The 22,653-nt window shown below is 36.1% G+C and overlaps 1 protein-coding gene across 5 annotated transcripts in view; it reads left to right on the top strand.

The window, feature by feature from the left end:
* Positions 1–22,653, top strand: part of CHD7 (chromodomain helicase DNA binding protein 7) — a 133,050-nt gene that overhangs the window by 86,566 nt on the left and 23,831 nt on the right. For all 5 annotated transcript variants that reach the window (XM_088066073.1, XM_088066082.1, XM_088066091.1 and 2 more), the window contains 10 exons: positions 885–950; positions 5,861–5,916; positions 7,205–7,319; positions 8,670–8,753; positions 9,664–9,801; positions 9,898–10,019; positions 10,446–10,689; positions 15,345–15,521; positions 16,870–17,013; positions 19,280–19,535. In XM_088066073.1, coding sequence (XP_087922199.1) covers positions 885–950; positions 5,861–5,916; positions 7,205–7,319; positions 8,670–8,753; positions 9,664–9,801; positions 9,898–10,019; positions 10,446–10,689; positions 15,345–15,521; positions 16,870–17,013; positions 19,280–19,535 — 1,402 coding nt within the window. The remainder of the gene's footprint in view (positions 1–884; positions 951–5,860; positions 5,917–7,204; positions 7,320–8,669; positions 8,754–9,663; positions 9,802–9,897; positions 10,020–10,445; positions 10,690–15,344; positions 15,522–16,869; positions 17,014–19,279; positions 19,536–22,653) is intronic.

The following is a 22,653-nucleotide window of genomic DNA, read 5'->3' as shown; positions in this document are numbered from 1 at the left end:
TTGAAATTAGTGGTACCTAGCTAAAGGAAACCTAAACTGTACTGCTAGCAATCTAGGATGTACTTCTGTGAATTCAGTGGTCTGGCTTCTGTGACTTTAATAAACCACTCAAACTTGTCTCCTGCTGCTAGGCACCATAAGAACTCCTTTATGAAATTACTGCCTTGTAGTACCCAGCAGGGTACACTTTATTCTCTGTGCAATGTAAATGATGGATAAAATAGTTTGAATAAGATGAGGAGTAATACTGTAGGAATGAGTGTTGTAACAATCTCATTGTTTTGTAGTGCTTTTTCAAAGAACTACTTCATTTAACTGATGACCTATTGGATAATATATACATGTTCTTTGGTATTTCATTTGGCAATTTGTTAAGCCTTGTGAAATATTGTATGTGATCTCCATTGTTAATTGTGTCTTATCAAAAGCAGAATTGGGATGGTTTGCCTCCCGTTGCAATAATGAATTAATGAAATAGAGAATTGCAGGCAGTTTTGAGAGCAATCGTGTGGACACCTGCACAGCCAACAAGAGCTTCTGAACATCATCTGCTGTTTAGACTGTATGGTGCTGAAAGAATGTATTATTTTAGGACAGGGAAACTACTGATGTTTTTAACATCTGTTTATCTGTGCATGTCAAGCTTTTTAACAGAGAGAGCCAGAGTTGCACTAGGTCTTAGAAGTGGGCTCAAACAAGTACCCGTCAATCCTTTATTGTGGTATTAAATCTCTTTGAATCCTCAAAGTTCTCATGCTAGGGGGAGAATGTCCTCTTGGAATTAAGCTTCTGTTACAAAAAAAATTATTTTAAAGTTTTTCTAATGAAAGAAGTATGTAACAAAGATGCACTCCCATAACTCTTGTATGCTATTTATGATGTAGGAATCTGCTGATGCTGAAGGTCCCATTGTGGAGAAAATCATGAGTAGCCGTTTAGTCAAGAAAAAGGTAAAACAAATCCCCTTCCCCCCATATTTTTAAATAGACTAAGCATATTTCTGCTGAAGCCCTTACTGATTTCTTAAAATATCTTGGATATTCAATTAAAAAACTGTTCCATTGAATAAAGAGGTTCTCTAAAAGTGTATTCAGATGCTTTGCAACATGTTTTTCTGATATACACAAAACAGATTGTTTAATCTTTTACTCGTTTCTTGCTTTTTTGGATGAAAAAATTGATTTTTGCAAATATACATGCCTGGATGAAATCTGTGGCACTCTTCACTTCAGAGTGATATTCCATAGGAGTTTGAGGAATGAGAGAACTTTTCTGTACCCCAAATTTCTGCCTTTTCTAAACAAAAACCCTTGCAAATAATTTTTGCATCTTTTAATGGCAATTGTGCTTAGCAGCTGAACTGTGACCAAGTATGATGCGTACACAGGTGATGAATATCTTCCTTGTCACTTTGCTAAGATGATGAAAGAAACACTCAAGTGTGGTTCTCTTATAATTCTGCCCTGGTTCCTAGTTAAGTTCTTATTTTGCTTACAGATTTTTCTAATCTGCTTCACAACTTGATTGGCCTTTGCACTTCCAAAGTATTAGAACTCTGAGAAGGAAGTAGGAAAGAACTTATTCCATAAAGGGCATGAGTATATTTATAGACTCTTTTGTGGAGCTTGTACTACACAATTCTCTGACTTGTACTACAGTTGTGCAGAAAACTGTCTAACTTAGACAGATACAGCATCGTGTTGATCTTTGTTAATCAGCAATTCATCTTTGCCTCAGTGTTAATTTTCAAATTGGAGAAAGGAAATTTGCCTTTATTCATGGATTTTTTTATTTTTTTTTTTTTTTTCAGTGTCGTGGTGGTTTGGGGTTTGGTTTTGGGTTTTGATTTTCTTGGGCAGGGTGGGGTGTGTGTGTTCAATTTTATTACTGCTGTCCTAACATCATTAACAGTTTTGTAACCCTATGTTCATTTAATGTCATGAGCACCTGTGATTCAATCTGACCTATTTATGCATCTTACATAGCATAAGCTTCTAAGGCTTTTTGGAGATTTTTCCTGTTGGTTTGTTGTTGTTTTTTTTTAATCTAGAGCTGTATTTTGTGTTTCAAATCATAGGTTTATTTTTCAGATAAAGTTGAGGCAATATAAAGTGAGTATTTACTTGTCCTGATGGTCTATGAGGCAGGAGAGGAGAATGTGGTCCTTTCATAAATGTCTTTACATGGGAAGCTGTTTTTCACCAATTATTCTTCCCTTCTTCCTCTCCTCTGCAAACAAAGGTGTGATTACTCATGGGGAGTGTGTATTTTGCTGCAGTTTGTGGGAAGTGGTTGGTCTGCTGCCTACATGTCTTTGATTGCAAGCTCTGCTGGAGGCAAGCTCTATTTTGAGCTTTTTCTTTAATGTTTTTTATGGATTGTATTTGCAGGTTTGAGGGGTGTCTCTTCTTTCACTGCTCTTCTCCCCAACCCTCTTCTCCAAATTTAAAAAAAAAAAAGGATTTCAGGTTGTTAATATTTAATATCTGAAGTATCCAACTGTGCTTTTATTAAAGGTCTTTTACACTCTTACTAACGTCATCAAAACCCTGGTTGTTAGATTACTAATCAAAGTAAAATTGCTGCGATCAGGACCAGTGCATAAAATAAACATGAGAGGCTTCACTAGGAAACCTGTCAATGGATTAGGTTGTAACAAAGATGTTGCATTCAAGTAAAGGACATTAGATAATGAATATGCTTTTGGAGCAGTATTCTTATCATAAAATCATGCTGTTTTTCCAAGAAATAGCCTTAGTCTAGTTCTGGAGTTACCAGGTAGGATGCAGCACTGTACTTGCAGCCATTTTTGAAACATACAGAGTAAAAGGTAGAACTGAGTTCCCGTTTGAAGTAAAAAAGACTGTGTTTTTCACAGTTGCTCTTAACATGGAATGTTGAATTCCCTTGAATACTCTTTTCTTCTTGCAGAAAGCACTAAGTAAGTATATCAATCTCTTTCCAAACCTGATGAGTCTGGGTGTTGAAATTTTTCATTCAGTCCCCTTTGAATTCCTGCTGCTTAACTTTGAAAAGGAATAGCTAGAACTGATTATGCTATCCAGCAGAACTACCACATATTAGGACAGGGAATTTGTAGAACCTTGTACCTGCATGTTACACGTGTGAATGTCTCTTTCTGACTACTATTACATGTGAAAATTAGAACTAATTGAAATGTGTACAATACCTACATCTCTTCTGCAAACTGTTCAGTTTACAATTTAGTGCTGCGTATCAGTTGAGGTGGTTGGGTGTTGTGTGTTGCTTTGCATCTGTTATTAATGTGTTCTGTGTGCTATTTTTCTGGTAGTTGATAGTTGTGCTGGTTTGGGGTTTTTTAATGGTTTGTTTTTTCTCAGGGTTTGTTTCTTTTTTTTGTTGGTTGGTTTTTTTTGTCTTTTTTTTCTCCGAGCTTTTGTCTCTACATCTGAGTGGCTTACACAACTAACTTTTGCATTAGCAGTGTTACTGTATCACCTCCGCGGCAATGATCATGCAAGATTATGTGCTTTTAAGTATTTGCTTGAATGAAGAGCTCATTTATTTCTTCAATTGTATGCAGAAACTGTGAATCAGATCCTGGTCACACCTGGAAATGATAATTTAAAGTGCTCTGCACTGCCCAAGTCTGCCATGTGTTATTTTAGGATGTCTGTGTAATCTGTTTGGGGAGAATTTTGCATAAATGTTCTATCTCATCTGTTTACCTGGCTAATGTAAATGTAATGTAAATGGTATTGATGAGTGCACAGTGACATCAGAGGCATAAGTGGCTGTCTCATACACCCTAAAGTGATGTATTGTTAACCTCTGCTTGAAAGCTGATAGTTTTAATTTGATTAAATTTTTGGGGGAAGGCATAAGTGCTGAATGGCAGACTAAGATTTTAAAAATATTTTTCTGAAGTACTTTTTGCTTAGGTGAATCTTTGATGCACTCTCATAGAGCATTTAACATAGACAAGTTATTACCTATTAGACAATACAAAAGTGTGTTTTACTCAGGAGAGTTACAGAATTTATCAAGATCTTCATTGTAAATTATTGTTATTAAGTTGGCAGCTGACAGAAAATATGTTTGACTGAAATGCTGCTGAGGGAAGTGAAGTTGGTTAATATGAAACCTCTATGTAAAGGTGTTTAATGATGTTGTCATTGTAATACTGATGAATCTCAAAGGATTCTGCTTTAACACTAATCAAAGAGACTTGGCGGTAATACATTTTAGATAATAAAAGAAGTTAATGTCTTAAAATTAGAGTTGACTTCTTAAAGACTAATTTTGCCTTAGGGCACTGAATAAGTTCAGATAATGTGATCTCCAGCTTCTTTTTTCAGTGCAATTTTGATCTCTAAATATTAATATCATCTTGAGAACGACTTCTAAATCTTTTGTTTAAAAACTTTATGGTCTTCAGATTCCTTCCTTTGACAGTCTCTTGTAAGTGTCAGAGAAATGTGTGTGTTTAGAGGATGTTTTGGAGATCTTCTTCAATGGAAGATTCAAAAAGATCAAGAAGCAGCACCAGTAATCTTCCATTTCTTCAGGGAGAAATAGGTAGAAACTGGTGTTGCTTCTCTCTCTAGGAAGGAATACAAACAGACTGTACTAGAGTGACATAAATGCTAAACTGAAACTCCCTTGCTAGTCAGGATGTAAAGGAGTACTGTGTGAATCAAGGACTGGGAATGCATGAACTTCACTGTGCTAGAACACAGTTTAATGCAGCTACTGCTGTTGTTCTTTAATTGCACTGTTGTGGAAGTAAAATCTAGCCAGCAACTAAAGATGACTATTCAAGTTTCAGAGTAGTGCCCCTTGTGTGTGTTTGTGCATATATACCTCTTTTAAAAATACAAAAAATGTTGATTTATACAGCAGTCAACAATTTTGCCTGCTTAATGCTGCATATACCATATTTATTACAGATGATGTTGTCCCTGATGAAATGTATGAACCAGAAAATGCTGCTCTATTTAAAATTTTCCTAAAGTTCATTAGTAAAAACAAACCGTTAATGGTGTGACATAAACTGAATTCTAAATGTGTGCCTGGTGCACTGTCCTTAGTTTGTCCTATGGCTGGGTTAAGGAGTAATTCAACAAAGTATTACATGCCATATGTTATGCAATACTTTGGCACCAGGGATGAGTTAAGGGTAGCTCAACCCTTAGCACTGAATGCCCTTGGTTTTGCTAGTTTATGTCACAACTTTAACCTTGCTTTAAATGTAGTTTTTGGGTGTTAATTTAATTTGGCTGCTCTGTATGTGAGACATCTTGCCTGAGTGAATTTAATTGCACCATTGAGTAAAACTAAAGCCATGAACACTGATGCACTACAATTCTAGCAGAGGTATAAGGTTTAGTTTTATATGGCTTCTTGTTTGGAGTTATTAACTATATGGAGGAATAAACCCCCTTTAAAACTCTTTTTTAAAACATTACAAAACCCACAATGTAAAGTTGCCATGAGCCAGCCAAAAATAATACATATGGCATTCAGGAGTGCAGTTGCTAATTGGCTGCTGCCTGAGAAAATGGTACACTTGGCTTCTACTTAACACTGTGGGTTTGGCAGAAAGCCAGGTTTGGGGTGAGGTTGTGAATGAAGCTGCATGTGGTTAGGGAGGAGTTCAAATGATTCATGTCTTGGAAGTTGTAGTAAGCAGTGCAGTATGTACTTGGGTAAGCAGCTGGAGGAAACTCCTCACCCATGTCCTCCCCCACAAACCTTTTCCTACACCTCCACTTTTGCCTCTGTGTGGGGACTGTAATCCATGTCACAGATAGTTTTTAAATTGTTTACTAAATTGGGCTGTTTAGAGATTTAATTCATGTTTCAACATTTCTTTTAGACGGAGAATGGAGAGGAAGTCGAAGTAGAGGAATTCTATGTAAAGTACAAAAACTTGTAAGTAAAGTTACAGGTTTGATTTCTGTCCGTAAGTTCACATAACTTCCGAATAGCTTTCAAAACAGGTATTGTAATTGATACAAATTACCAAACTTTAAACATATCTAATGAAAAAACAGTGACAAATAAACATGGGAATACCTTGCATTGGTGGTACAGTGTTTGACAATGTTGTCTTAATTTGTGTTCTCTCCAAAATTAAATCCATAGGTAAAATTGCTCTGCTATTAAATACTTTAAGGCTCATTATGCATGCAGGCTCATGAGCATACACCTGTGCTGTCTAGGTCTAACTATAGAGTAAGTGTGTGCAAACTACTCAAAAATAACCCTTGATGTTGTTACAAAAACAAGTTTTATGTTGAACAAAATGTCTAAGATAACAAACAAACGAGATGGCTTTCAATGTTCCAGAAGATTGTTACCCCTTCATGACAGGAATGTAATGAGCAGCATGTTGTTTCACTTCTGGACTCTGAAACCGCAATGCAATCAGTATTTAAAATAAAACACTTCATAGCTAGATAAGCTAACTTTTACCAAGTTTTCTGCCTGTTATGGCAGGTAACTACATGTAGTTGAGTTCACTTTAAATATGCTCTAATTTTTGTATCCTTTGCACTATATTGTTTATTGTATAATGTTTAATTACTTAATTATGCTTTGTTTTTCTATTACATAGACATAATTTTGGTGTTAACTCTTGTGTCTTAGCACTAGAACTTTTGACAAACTAAATTTATGGAGTGGGACAAGTCACTCTGGCAGAGATACTTTTCCTTCTTCTATGTTGTTACTGTGGAACTGCATTTACAAGGGAGTTTTCTTGTTTTCTTTTCTCTCTGTCACTCTTAAAAGACAAGAAATTTTGAGTTACAGTGCTGTTCTCCCTAAAAGAATTATATAGGATGGTAGTACTTAAAATATTTGCATCTTTTCATTAACTTATAAAAATCCTACTCTTTGCTGGAATATGATGCTAAATAGTGAGTTTATCATAAGTGTCTTGTATAGTAATTGTGTTTTAAGTATGCCAAATAAAAATCATCCTAGCTTTGTGCCAAACTAAGTATAGAGGATATGTATTAAAATTTTGAGTGGGAGTTGTTTGTATTTCCTGACGTAAAGATGGTTGGTTAATAACCTGTATGGTAAAGAAGATAGTGTCAAGTTTTCCAAGAGCAGCATTTCCCTGTGCTGGAAAGATCTAATTATACTAGTGGAATACATAAGGAGTGCAATGGAAGCAAAGTTCTGAGTAAGATTTTTCTGTTTCATCTTCTAGTTCTTACCTTCACTGTCAGTGGGCATCTGTGGAAGAGCTGGACAAAGACAAGAGAATTCAGCAGAAGATTAAGCGGTTTAAGGCAAAACAGGGACAGAACAAATTCCTTTCTGAAGTACGAGTTTTTTTGTTTGTTTCTTTTGGGTGTTTAAGGAATATTCTTAGGAATTCTTGTTCTGTATAAAAGCAGAACATTTTGAATTACTGTGTGATATATCAGTAGCACTTAATCTGGTATGAAGCATAAAGCATTCTGGATGCAAGTCTTGCAGGTTTATGAAAGTCAAGTGATCTATCCTGACTATACTTTTTCCTGTAGTTTTGGTTGGTCTTTTTCCTTCAAGTGAGTAGCTAGTTATTAGCCTTATAAGCCTGACTGAATCAGTACCATGTCTTTTTTTCTCAGGAGCTGATTATGCTAGAAGAAATGCATGCCATTTTTCTGTGTTACGGACTGCTGCTCACTAGGGATTCTAAGCTTTTTATCATCAATTTAATTTCACTTAGAGCCATAAGCAGTAATGTGGCAATCCTGTCAATAAAAGACCAGATCTGGTGATTTGTCTCTGAAAGATTACCTTTTAGAAAAATGCTGTCTTTTTAAAAAAAAAATAATGGTGTCATGAGCTACTGTATTTGTCTATATTTATTTTTACTATATCATTCAAGCTGAAATAAAAACCTGTTGCAATTTGAAAACTTCCATCTGTTCTAAGTGAAGATACCTGGAATTGTTTCCATTTTCTTTTTTTATCTGTTTCCAAGTGGATCATAAGTTATTGTAAATACTTGGCATTCGTCATTGTTGTAGAAAAAGCTTTCAAAATACAGTCTTTAGTCCTTTTGGCTGTCCCTTCTGTTGGAGAGGATCTTAAAACTGTAAAATGAAATGCAATGCTTTAGTATGGAAGAGAATCCTGTAAGTTGCTTAAGGCATAAGAACGAACCTGACAAATTATGATTTTTGGAGAAACTGTATATGCATGCATTGTTTTCTCTACTTTTGAAATAATAATCTTTAAATCTTGCTTGTAAAGTGGTTAGACAATTCCTGTAGTTAAAATAATCCAAAGGCACTTAGTGTACAAGGCTCTAATTTCTTTATTGCAAGCTGTAGTTTTCAAGAATGCTAAATGCATTGCATGCCATAAGCCTTTTCGATTGCTCATTAGTGAATTGTAATTTCACACTTCATTTAAAATATTCTTAAACATTCTCTCACAGTAAAAGGTTTCACACAGTAATTAAGAGGCCCAGTTAACAAAGTCTGAGAAGTCTGATTCCCTCACGGGGAATGATCTTGCTGAATTGTAGCATTTCAATTAACATGTTGAAGTTTGCCAAATATAAATTCTGTGTCACCGTGACCCAAAATATTATTGCCTGGTGAAATATATAATCATTTTTCCTCTCAGGAAGGGCTAATAGAGATATCTTTTATATTTTTGCTTCTCTCCTTGAACAGATTGATGATGAGCTTTTTAATCCAGATTATGTGGAAGTTGATCGAATCATGGATTTTTCACGTAGCACAGATGATAATGGAGAGGTAAACAAAACTTTTACTGCATCTCTAGTCATATAGACATTGTGTTTAGAATTTATTGTTTAGAAATATATTAATTGTTGGACTATATTAAACACTTACAGAAACTACCACAGTGTATGTATGTAGAAAATAGGAACATGTTTGAGTAAACGTTGCCTAATGTAGCTGTTTCCCTTAAATACAGGGGATTAATTCCAAACTTCTTATAAGTTACCTATATTTAAAAAAATATACAAAACAACCAACCAAAAAGCAACAACAATGAAGAAGTGATATTTAGTACTGTGGAAATATGATGTCCATGCATATAAAGCAGAATTTAAATGAAAATTGCAAGAAAGAGTCTTAGCTAAATGTCATGGTGGTTTAGACATTGTTTAGACTACCTGTTACAGGAGAAGTCCTGAACTTGCTGATTCTTAATTTTTAATGACTGGTTCTGCAAAAGAGATGATTTTGTCTTCCAGGAGATTCCTTTGTAGTCCTGGGAGAATAGAAAGTTTCACTGGCAGTGTCACTGTTTCCATGTTGCTCTGTCAGTGAATGGTGGTGGTTGATTTGTCTGTTCTGAAGTTTCTGATGACGCTGATGAAAGAAAACAGTAAATTTTTAAATATGTAGAAAAGTATAGAATTGTAAGGGTTGAAATATGAATATTGTTTTGCTTCTAAATTTTAGTCTAACCTTAGTGATTTCAAATGTGTTATGCTCATTTTGGTGGTAAGCCTGCATTCTCCCAGCTCTCATTTTACTTGGTTAGGTCATCAAGGTGTCAGTCTGCTATTTGCTTATCCTTCTGGCTGACTCAGATATTCAGGTCTGGTCAAGCTTTTTGAATTTCAGCTAGCCTGCAGATCTCACTTTTATTCTTTCTGTATTATGATATACTGTAATTTTTGTCTTAACAAAGCCTGTAATGCATTATCTGGTGAAGTGGTGTTCGCTTCCTTACGAAGACAGCACTTGGGAGCTCAAGCAAGACATCGACCAAGCCAAGATCGAAGAATTTGAGAAACTGATGTCTAGGGAGCCAGAAATGGAGCGTGTGGTAAGAATTGGCTCTATATAGAGGATTTTATTTGAAAATATTAAAGTAATGTGGTCTTTTAGAAACCACTAATGGGATTTGCTGTATTTGAAACAGGAGAGACCTCCTGCCGATGACTGGAAGAAATCGGAGAGTTCCAGGGAGTATAAAAACAATAACAAACTCAGGGAATACCAGTTGGAGGGAGTAAACTGGCTTCTTTTCAATTGGTACAACACGTACGTAAAATGTTGCTTACTGCTGAACCCTGCTTTGGAAAAGCTTTTATAGCTTATTTGAAATAGCAGCCTTTTAAAGTAACCTGCTAAAGTGAGATTCTAGAATCATTTATATGGCTCATTTTTTGCTGCAGGAGTCATATACAAACTAATTTGGGGTGGAACATGAATATTTCACATGTGTTCTGCTGGCAAGTGCTTTGGGTTCATGCATGCCCCTGCTGCCCCTTCCTCCCCCTTGTGAACTTGAGAGGGGATATATCCATGCTGACTGCATCACAAATCATAACATTTATTTAAAATGAAAGATGTTATGATGCCTTTTCATTCTAGAAGTATCTGGTTTATTCAGGTGATCACCTTACTGATTTTCTATGTTTTAAGTTGGGAATAAATCATTTCGCCTGTTTTTATTCTTGTTTTCAGACGAAACTGCATTTTAGCAGATGAAATGGGGTTGGGAAAGACTATCCAGTCCATTACGTTTCTCTATGAGATATATTTGAAAGGAATCCATGGTCCTTTCTTGGTTATTGCACCATTGTCCACAATTCCCAACTGGGAAAGGGAGTTCCGCACCTGGACAGAGTTGAATGTGGTTGTGTATCATGGGAGTCAAGCGAGTCGGCGGACCATTCAGTTGTATGAAATGTATTTCAAAGATCCACAGGTAAAAGCTCTTCATGACTTTTCTTTTTCCCTTTTTTTTTTTTTTTTTTTTTTTGTATATGCTTTATGGTTGTTTATTAATTTAAGCATCAATTAGTTTTTCAGTAGTGGTATGTGAGGTTTCAGTTAGAAATACAGATATGTGTATTAAGAATGCTTTTGAGTAGTGGACAGTATCTCTATATAATTGCACCAAGAGATGGTGCAATTTTTGTTTAGAGTTTCATTCTTTCATGCAAGGTTTTGTTATTTTGCATTTCTGAGGGGAGCTGGCAGAAGAGATTCTTAATGGAGAAACTCCTTTAAGTGGAGCTAAGCTTAAAAATCAATCTTTGCCTACCATTCCAGGAAAGACCTGCTTGCAGAAATTAAACTTGTCAATGCTTCTTTATCAAATTTTGTAAGTCAGATATATTTTGAATCTGTGTTACTGTGCTTAAGTTGAATAGTTGTGAGTGGAGGAAAGCAGAAAAGACTAGTGGTATGAACAGAAAATTATATGGGAAACAGAAGCTAAGAAGAGCTGCAGATCCCTACTCCTAAGTGCATGGCTTTTCCCAAAGTAAACAGAATTGGGGGAAAATAAAATCTGCATACATTGAATGTTGTTGCAGAACAATAACATCTTCCTCACGAGAGAGAGAGTAGAAGTTCAAGCTGTGGGCGTACTATTTTCAACGGATCTTTAAAAAGTGATAGTGGTGAATTCATACATTTAGATTTTCTTTAAAGCTTTTCATTTTACACCACTGGACATTTTGATTAATAAACTAGAAGCATATAAAATCAATATGGCACACATTAAGTGGATTTAAAACTGGCTAGCTGATATTTCTTGATGTAATTGTTAATGAGAAATTATTTGCATTTCCAGCATAGTTCTTCAGGGATTGGTTCAGGTCCATGAGCTATATAACTTAGCAATGATCTGAAAGAAAACATAAAATCATTGCTGAGGAAGTTGTCAAATGACACAAAAATGTGGAGAGTGGTAAATGATTAAGACAGTTCATGGATACAGAGTAAGCTGTATTACTTAATAAATTGGATCCAATCTAGCCATACTCAGAACAGCTAAATACAGGGGCTGTCTGTGGACAAGGAATGAAGATGATTCTTACCATAGGGAGATCTCAGCTCTGGGAAGGCTGTAAGACAAAAACAGATCCTTTTTTTCTGTCATGGCACATGACCAGTTAAACATGAGTTCTTACTGTGACACAGTGGTTGAAAGGACTAGTGCAGTGCAAATGTGTGGGAGGAAACAAATCTTTAATAAAAAGATCAAAAAAGTTACAGCATTCTCCTCTTTGTCAGTGATATAATGAGTGGTCCAGTTCTGCTTCCAGTTCTCAGTTCATGTCCTCAAAGTGTGTTGAAAAACCAGAGTCTTAGAGCAAAGCTGTGAGAGAGACTGCAGGGTAGAAAATATGCTTTTACAGGTAAAATACTGATTAAGAACTGTTTTGAAGGTGATGACTGTGGCACAACTTGACATGCCATTAGGACAAATAGAAATAGAACTACATACTTAAATATAGTAGAGAAGCAATTTATATTCGTTAGAAGTGACATCTGTGTGGTTTAGAAAATAACTCTTTTCTCAGTGATTTATCAAAGAAACTTTCAAATTAAAATCGTATCTGTGTTTGTTGAAGATTTGAGTAACAGTTGCTTCACTGAGGTCTAGTGACCCAGAGAAGTTGTGTTTGTCCCAGTCCGCAGCAGGTGTGCTGGATCTAGATGATCTTTAAGGTCCCAATCCAGGCCGTTCTATTATCCTTTAATATTCTTTATGATAATTCTCACATTTCACTTCTTACCTGGATGTATAATACACAAATGAAGTGGGGTTGAAATTGGTTTTTCTGATTTTAAAATAATTTTTTAGCAAAGATTGATATTTTATCTAATTTAAAAATTTGGGTTTTTACAAATACTGTCTCTGCTGAATTGTTTCCTGTGTTAAAAATCATATTTGTTTGCTATTTGAGTGGTGCTTGTTCTCAGTATGTTCTTCCCCTTAGCAGTTACTTAGTATGAAACCTGAAGGAATGTCATCTGAAAAATCACACTTACTGTGCAGATTCTTAGTTATTTTGGCAATGCTGTTTCAGTGATCTAAAGGTAACTAAAAGGATCTACAGCAAGATGCAGCAGAAAATTTTGTTCCTCCATTCCAATATTCTTAACTCAATTCTTGCCATGAGTGTGGCAGTCATTTGACCGCATAGCAGGTAATGACAAAGCACTCATGGCACGGAAAAATGAATAATTTTCTGCTGGCTTTGCTCCCTGAACTGTCTTAAAGAGGACAATGAGACAATTACTACATTTAGGAATAAAGGAGAAATGGAGAGAGCTCATCCTTTTGGTGGCAGCTAACTTAGATGTGTCACAAAATCACCTTCTGTGTTCTATTCTTTGTAAGAATGTCATCTGTGAAACAATGGTAGAAACTGAATTACAGGGAAAAAATCTCTTCATGTTCTGAAGAGTCCCCATGTAGTGCTCACTCTGATATTCTCCAAAGCACCATCACTGGGCATATGATGGGAGACAAAAAGGGAGACATGATTTAGCAGTGTCATTTCTAAATTCCCTTGCCAGACCCATCAACCCAGACATCGGGCATCTTTGGCTTTTTTGGTCCTAATATGAAAACAGGCCTCTCAACCTGAGCCGTTTCTCAAAAAGACAATCGAACATTGAGAAAGTGTGAGTTTTGAAGGGCGATAACAGTTGAGAACATGCATAAGAAGCACCTACCCCATCTGCAGTAGGGTTATTTTTCAGAGTCGGCCCCAGTTACCAGAGTTAAATTGTTGTAAAATGCTAGAGAGTAGTCAATAACAGAAGAAGTTCCTGCAGTGGTGTGACTTCAATAGTAAGTAATGGTGTTATTAGAGACATTCTGCTGTGAGGTTCACATAGAGAAGCCTGTTCTGTTGTTCTTGAGCAATATAACTGAAAGGTCTTCCTAGGGCCCCTTCCCTGGTTGGAATATCAAATAAACCATGTGCTTTTCTGTATTGTCACACTTCTGAGAAGGAGTTCTGCTTTAAGATTACAAAAACTATATATGCCAAATACAGCTAATGACAGAGCCTTGGAAAATATCTGACTTGGTTTGTGATGGAAATTTACTTGGCTCATGAAAAAGTTACAGCATTTCAGTTTGCTGGCTTTCAAAGCTGCCCACTTAGTATATCTTCATCTGCATTTTGTTAAGTAGCAGCTTTTTTTGCCCCTAACAAGATAAATATTTCTGGACTATGCCACGAGAAAGCATTGTTGAGCAGGTCATTACTCTCTCTGAAATGTTCTTGATTTGAGTAGGCAGATTTAATGCTGAGTTCAGGATATCAGGTTTTCAATCATTTCATTGAGTCAGTAGCCAGTTCTGATCCCCACGGTTTGGAGAGGATTACATGCAGGTCACTTATAAAAGGATTCAGTCTTGCACAGGTCTAAAGGAAGAAATGGTCACCTTACTGTAAAATATGTGTTTCCTTTGAAATGTATTCAATATACAACCCATGACAGCGTCCTTTGAAAATGTGGAATGGCTTTGAACTTGTGCAATGCTCAGCCTTACAGAGACAGTTTTTCTGCACAGACCCAGTGACACTGGAGGTACCAAATTACATTTTTCTTTGAACAGCATTGGGAAGAAGCATAGCATAATGTCAGAAAGATGCTCATTTCATGGTCCTGAATAAAGTTTATTCTGGGTTGTTTTTTTAAACAGTCTATATCAGTGCTGAAAATAAGAACAAACTAATGAACCAGTGAATGTGGTGTCAGACATCAAGTTAATTGTCCTGTTGAACCTTGTTTAACACAGACTTACAAAAATATTATGAAATTGTATGGAGATATACACATCCACCATTTAAAAGTTCAGATATTTGCTTCTCTCAAAGCTGTTCACTAGAGTTGTTGTAGAATCCCCATCCCTGGAAGTGTTCAAGGTGAGATGGAGCAGAGCTCTGAGCAACCTGGTCTTAGTGGAAGGTTATCCCTGGTCATGACAGGGGTGTTGGAACTAGATGGCTTTCAAGGTCCCTTCCAACCCAACCCATTCTATGAATTGTAGGTGCTTTGAATCCTGAGGGTCTACTGGGAAAAAAACAACTGATAACAGTCAACATAATATTCAGATAGTCATAAAAAGGAAACCTTAATACACTTTTGCTGTATTTGGATTGTTCGGGAGAACCTTCATGTACCTTCAATTCAGAATTAAAAAGAGAATTCTCTTGATGAAGTCTGAAAACCTTATTTCAATATTGCCGTAATACATTAATGCCTCAAGGCATTAGTATAATCCATATGAATTACAACTGAAATACTTGTATAACTTCTTGGTAATCAATGGGCAGTGATTCTGTGGACCAATTTACAGGATTGAAAACAGCTATCATGAAGCCAGTAGCAAACTTACTGAATTGTATTTCCCATTTAGTCAGCAATAATGACTTAATTTGAAATTTAACTTGAAATGAATTATTTAAATGAAATAATTGAAAATTAACTTGAAATGTCTTGTCCATGTTACTGTTTTGTATTTTTAAGAAATGAAATTTGAAGGTGAAACAAATTGATTCCTTTCTTTGCCAGGGAGTTTACTTGAACATGTGCTGTTCTTTTTAGGGTCGTGTGATAAAGGGGTCCTATAAGTTCCATGCCATTATCACAACATTTGAAATGATCTTGACTGACTGCCCAGAGCTGCGTAACATTCCATGGCGTTGCGTGGTCATTGATGAAGCCCACAGGCTGAAAAACAGGAACTGTAAGCTTTTGGAAGGACTCAAGATGATGGACCTGGTCAGTGTGAACATCTTTTATCTTTGAGTCTTCCGTATTTTTATTATTTCTGATTTATGGTTTAATCAAAAAGTAAAACAAAAGGAATTTTTCCTAAGTAAATCATCAAGTGTTAAGAAGAATAAGAGAATGCAGATGTGAAAGTACAACATACCTGGAAGCATATGCATACCTTCAGTTTTGGAGTGCTGATATTTAATAAGCTTTTTTCATTGATTTAGGCATAGAATTATGTGGATTCTCCTAAGACAATCAAAAAAAATTTATTCTTTCCTTGCTCTCCCTTCATGTGACTTAATCCATAGTCACTTCTTCACTTAGACATTTATTTAAAGGTATAATGTGGTCAGGTGGCCAGATTTGGCCATGAGAATTAAACTGCCTTAACTGCATTAATATCAGCTTTAATGTTAATTTGTTGAGTGGCCATAAGGATGTTCTTTCATATTGACTAAGAAAGGGCAAGTGAGTTGGTTTCTGATGCTTACATAAATATGTATTATGTTATGTGTACAAAATAGGTATATTAAACTCATAGAGAAAAAATAAGATAATATGAAGATATTTACCATTTAAAAGACACAATAATTACTTGGTTTTGGGCAGAGTATTCTTTTAAAATGTGAGAATAATGCAGTCATGCTAGGCTAATACTTATAATTCAGTTTGTATAAATCCTGTGTACCTTTTCTTTTTCTTATTATGGTTGCTGTTAGAGGAAAGCAGAGCTTATAGTCTTACAGACCACAGATAGAGATATAGGACTTTTCACATTAGTTCTTGTTACACTGCTAAATTTATGTTTGGCTCTGGGCTAGTTGCTGAACCTGTCTGGGCTCCTCTAATGCAAAATGCTACTTTTGTCTCTGCTGCTCTCATGCTCTTTAGCATGTTGTAGGAAGGTAGATCTCTGCTTCAGGTTTCCTGTTATATCCTGTGTTGATCTCCTGGCCTGAGGAGATCAGTGCACTGAGGTCATTTGGAGGTGTGGTAAATCAATGAATTTTTACTGGAAATGATGGAATAGATTCAACAGTTACTTTGCCATTTAAAGTTCAATGTACCTGTGAAAGGGTTGGGACATTGTGGACCAGCAAAATCTGTTCTTGTATCTTGGAGGACTTTTGAAGCTGCTTAAGTAGTGAAGTGTTTTTCTGGGCTATCACTGAAGGAACACCAGAGTACCAGTTAGAAATGTCTTGAGAAGAGTTTTATGTAAGTAGCTGGAGGAGGGGAGAGGAAGCAAAGGTGAGATAGACATACAGTGAAAAGGAGGAAGAATTTTGTGTATTTTTCCATTGGAAATTATACTGGTGGATTCCTAGGCAACTGTTTCTTAACCTTTCAGGAGCATAAAGTGCTGCTTACTGGAACCCCTTTGCAGAATACAGTAGAAGAGCTGTTTAGCTTGCTTCACTTCTTGGAACCAGGTCGCTTTCCATCAGAAACCACATTCATGCAAGAATTTGGGGATCTTAAAACTGAAGAGCAGGTAAACTTATCTTGCACACTTACTTTTCTATTTAGATATCGTGAATTTATCCATTTTACTGTATCTGAACTTCATTACTTGTTTTTTCAAGTAATACCCATTTGCTTCCTGGAATACCATGGGGGGTTTATCCCTTTTTTTTTTTCTTTGTTTGTTTTCATTTACTTGAGGGTTTTTTGCTTTTGGCCAAAAGTAATTCTGCCTTATCACTGTTCTGGGTTTTTTTTTTTATTTGTTTGTTTGGTTTTTCTTAGTCCTTTGCCCATTGGTCTTGCAGAAACAGGGAAAAATTCCCTTTATTAAAATGTAGTGTTTAAAAATAGAGGTGGGGTGTCTTGTAATGGTCGCTGGATGAAAATACTTCTACAAGAATTAACTTGTCAGTGGACATTCTTCCTTAAGCATCAGAGTGAAGGGACTGTCCCTGCAACTTCTGTAGAGTTAACATCTGAGCGTTTTCTCAGTGACTTAAATGCAAACAGGAGCATACTTGAAACCCAGTTTAGCAAGAGGTAACCAAATGGAGGGAGGTGCTTTTTTTTTTACTCAGAAATAGATTTTTTGAGCTGTCCAAGAAAGAAATGTATAAATCAATACAAGATGAAAGACCCTAGATGCAGCATGTTTTATATCTGAAATGTAAAATTTTTTTTGTATGTATCAAATGTTTTGTATCAAAATGTTTTAAGAGGACAAACTGCCTTAATATTGGGAGTTAACTGAACCATGGAGCCTTAATTTGGCCCTTTGCTTCCTGTGATAACAACCAGATGCATTTTTGTACGTACCTTTGTTGGCTTTGTCTGAAAATTCAATCTTTGGTATCTATTAAGTTTTGACTGCTTGAATTTGTTGCCTTTCTTTGAGAACAACTCTTTCACACATCATAGTGTAAATTACAAAATAGCTCTTCCTCTAGCCCCTGGCCTCCTGGCAAAATAGGATATGTTTCCATAGGTTGTGCATGCTATTACATGTCAGTCAGAATGGACACTGACCTGACTGAAAGTGAGCCAGCTCTGATGCGGAAGCCATGTTGTCCTGCTAATGAAGTGTTTGAACTGGAGTTAATATATCCTAACTCTCTACATAGCTTTTGTATGGCCTGTTCAAAATAACTGGAAGCTTTTGAAGCCATTCATGGAATTATTATGAAAATAATGCCATTGGCTATGATCAGAATTAGAGCCTGGATTGCTTGGTTCAACAAGTTTGGGAGAACTTCCTTATCTGTTGACACAAAGGTGTTTTGGAATTTGGTTTATCTTTCAAGTGGTGGGACAGGTTATGTGTTAATGACTTGGGGTTTTCTCTCTGTTCCTTGCAGTAATAGTCCATATGTTTTCTCAGTTGTTCATCCCTCGGTGCTAATCACCTTTTTTATTCTGAAGTTGCTTTATTAGTAAGGGAATTATGTAAATTCAGGAGAAAGTGTCTTTTGTTCATATTTCTGCTGTGCAGCTGTGCATCAGGGATGATGTCCAGTTTCAGGGTGATTTATTAGCTCTTCAGCACTGAGATAGTTTGTACTTTGAGACATGGCCTAAAACAACCTAAATGCCAGGTGTTTTGGGTTTTTTTAAATATGGAATACATTTGAGCTTTTCGTGTAAGAGACTTTACAAAAACTTAGCCTTTTTTTAAAGAAAACTGACATTTTCTTCTTTGCCCTTCCCACCCCTTAGGATGTATCTTAAAGAATATGTCACAAAACCTGGGGACACTAAAAATTATCAGTGTCATAAAAATTAACAGAAATACAATGTTTTCATTTTTAGACAAGTCCTAAATAGTTTTCTACTTCAGTGGATGTCAAAACTAGGGAAATAAGAAAATAATTAGAAGCAGATACTGAAAGTGGGAAAATAACATTAAATACTGATTATTAATTAGACATGAACTGCAGAAGTTGTCTTACAAGTGTCAGATCTGCTTATTTAACCAAGGGTTAGCTCTGCATGATTTATGTGCAGTGCTGTCCTTGTCCAGAATGATAGTTCTAAGTGAGGTCTATTTAATAACAGACATCTCTAAACAGAAGGGCTACACACCAAAAATAGACTTCAGAAACATGTAGAAATGTGTATGTCACTGAGTTAACATGGAGAACTTGCTGCTGAGTCACTGAGGAAAGGTTTTTTTACAATGAACTCTATTTGGCGTTTGAGGTAGAGAACAAGGTTTTTAGAATTAAGGGAATTGAAAAATGAATATTTGATTTCTAGCAGTTTTAATTCAGTTATTTTATTAAACATCTGTTTTCCAGGTGCAAAAACTGCAAGCTATTTTGAAGCCGATGATGCTCAGACGTCTCAAGGAGGATGTGGAAAAGAACCTGGCCCCCAAAGAGGAAACCATCATTGAAGTTGAGCTGACAAATATTCAGAAGAAATACTATCGTGCTATTCTTGAAAAGAATTTCACATTTCTTTCCAAGGGTGGAGGTCAGGCAAATGTACCTAATCTTTTAAACACTATGATGGAACTAAGAAAATGCTGCAATCATCCATACCTTATTAATGGTAGGCTGCCTACTTTTCTGCTCATTTGAAAAATGGTTGTAAAAATATTCACTAGGTATAAATTCTATTTTAATGTGTCTTTATTTATTCATTTATTTTAAGTAGAATAGTGAGATAACCTTTTAGATTTTTAATAGGTATGGATGTGTGCTAGCCAGGATAGCATTGCTGTTGCAGCTGCTTTTTTTCTGTGCTGCTTCTTTCCAAGGCTTCCTGACAGACTCAGCCCTGACAGAGTTAATGTTGGTATTATAAAGTTTTCCTTTCTGTTATTTGTGACAAACAAGACTTCAGCTATCAATGCAGGTTGTTGGATGCTGACATGAATGTGGTAATTTTTTCTTCACTTATAGTTAACAGCTACTTATTTTCTTGCTGTTGTACATCGTAAGGTAGTAACTTATTTATGAATAAAAGTTGCAGAGTAAGAAATCGTGATCAAGTCTGCTTTCACGGCCACATGTTGTCAGTCAGTTTTCTTAATTTGACTAGTAAGAGAAAGGTTAGGGTGAATGTCATATTTGACTTCAGTGACCTTTTCTGTGTGATGGTTTTAGGTCAGGATTATCTTTGGCAAGTAGTATGGAATCATAAAGTATCTTTTGTACCTTTTGTGTAAAGTATCATAAATTGAAAGGAAGCCATAGGGATTATTGAGTCCAACTCTCTGCTTCCTCACAGAACTACCTAAAACTAAATCATATGACTTAAGGACCAGATGGTCCTTGAACTCTGACTCCTGGTACCATGACCATTTCCCTGGGGAGGCTGTTCCAGTGACCAGCCCTGTGATGAACCAACCAGCTCTAACTGTCTGAACTATGCTAAACTTGTATGTGCTGGTCAGGTCTTCCCTTTGAGGATGTAACACAAGCCTCCATACAGCGTTGCATTCTACTAGTTTCTTGTTTCCCAGCTCCTGTTTCGTACTAGATATGATTTATGGTTGGTTTATGCTGGTTGTAGGCTTCATGATGAAAGACTGTTTTGTTCCAGATCCATATGTGATTTAAGGTTTTTTATTGTATGACTTCCATATTGCAGTACTTAAGTTCTTTTCCATGACACTTTTTGTTTAAAAGGGGGGAAATGCTTAAACTGATTCATGAAATTACATCTAATTATATTTCATGCACAAGTAATTATTCCAAAGGCATGATACAGGCTTACTGCAAAGTACTTCAATTCGCCCATGCTGGTGGCTGTTCAGTTTCTAAACTCATATGGCATACAGTGAAGTAGCTTTGTGGTTCTAGTGCAGAGTTTGTTGGGGCTTTTACTTGATTTTTTGGCTTAAGTTAATCCATTGTATAAATGAGTTTATCAGAATAGTTTAGGCTGTTCAGGGTATCTGAACAGGGTGTCTGAAATGCTTCTTGGCCTTCAGCTAGTTTTTAACTTTGCTATTATTTTTCCTTATTTCATATTTGTTGAAAGACAAAAAACATTAATATTTTGCTGCTACTTTGTTTTGTCAAATAGAGTTTACGAGCAGTGTTGCCTACAGCAGTGGATTTTTTTTTTTTTTTTCAGAAGTCTTGTACCATTTAATATAATTTAGAGACTAATAAAGTTCAGGTGTTAATTTAGAAAACCTCAAATATTTTTTGATGACTGTATCTTAGTCTTAATAAAGGGAGGTGGATTTGTCTCTTAAATGCATTTATCTTTATAACATTTTTATGATATTTTGAACCTTTGGATTTGCTTGGTATCATTCAGCAACATGACAGGTGGGTTGAACCTTCAGATTTGAGGGGAAAAACAAATCCTGATGTGTTAGAGCGGAGATGGAACTAAACAAATACATTCTTTGTAGTTCTAGGACAGAAAATGCTCCTATATGCTGTAGTCCTCTGAGCCCAAGATTTTATTTTGTTGATTGATATTTAACAACTTTGTTGTTAGTGTAATGGCACAAGTTTATTTTATTTCTGCTAAGAGTTTTTGCAGTGCGAATACTTATGGTTGCATAGTATTCTCCTGATGAATGATTTCTTGCAGTAGCAAGTTCTGTTTTCTACTAAAACTGAACTGCTTTTATAAAAGTGTCCCTGAATCCTCATTTTCTTCTTAGTTTGTGGGATTTGTGAGCAAGCAGTAGTGTAAATGTATTTGAACATTTAAACATGTTTTGTTTTGTGTAAGAGTTGCAAGCAAGTTGCTTCCATATAACCTTCAGTTAAGGCTATATGATGGAAGTAGTAGGGTAGGAGTTGAATGTAAAGTGAGGTTTTTGTTTCTTGACTGATAGATGTGTTCTGTGATCTGCTGAGACTGTGAGTAGACTTCTAGAGGTAGTTGTTGCATGTTGGGTATTCTCCAGCCAACTTGGGTAAAGCATTGTCTGTCATTTTTCTTAGGCCTGGACTCCTTGTTTTCTCCATAGCAACCATTCTCAAGTACTTATATGTCATTCCTCTCTCTATCTCCAAGAATCAGCAGTGAGGAATGCCTCTATACTTACACATCTTAGTGCTGAACACCAGAAAGACTCCTTATTCTGTTTGTTGTGCCCTCTTGAGCCCTGGAAGCCTCTCCTAATGAAGAGTAGAAGTGGATGTTTCCCTGATTGACCAACCACACATTCAAATACCTTCCTTTAATCCCCTGCTAAAAATCAGCTAGAATAGGAAGCAATTTTACAGACCTGCAAGTACTGCATCAAGTAACTTTTGGGTAACAGGCTGCTCGGTGGACATGACATAATTGCACTTGAAGTAGGAATTAAATAAAAGAGTTGGTCTTCTACAGGTAGTCATTGAAAGAGCAGACTTTTGGAGTTATCTGTAGTGGATTTGGGTCTTGCTGAGACCAAGCTCTGATACTGTAAATTCACCATTCATTAGACAAGATTGTGGGTTTGTTGTGGTGTGATTTGCTTTTGCAGATGTTGTTCTTGCATATTGGGTTGCTTCACAGTAGTGAAACTTAAATCTGGATATCGCAGTTGAGTCAGAAATAATTGCTGTAACCTGGAAAGACAACTGAAATTACTGTATATGAACTGCCTGACAGCCTGCTGTATCCTGGAATTTCCAAAGTTCATACAGAATCAGAGATTTACTGCCCAAGATTCTACCTGTTTTACAAAGATGGGCAGTGATATGATTGAAGA

Source organism: Pseudopodoces humilis, chromosome 1, assembly GCF_049639895.1.
Source record: "Pseudopodoces humilis isolate 2021_Gansu_Grassland_sample_001 chromosome 1, ASM4963989v1, whole genome shotgun sequence".
In the NCBI taxonomy this organism is placed as follows: Eukaryota; Metazoa; Chordata; class Aves; order Passeriformes; family Paridae; genus Pseudopodoces; species Pseudopodoces humilis.
Note: the sequence above shows the minus strand (reverse complement) of the source record. Positions and strands in the feature narration are given on the sequence as shown.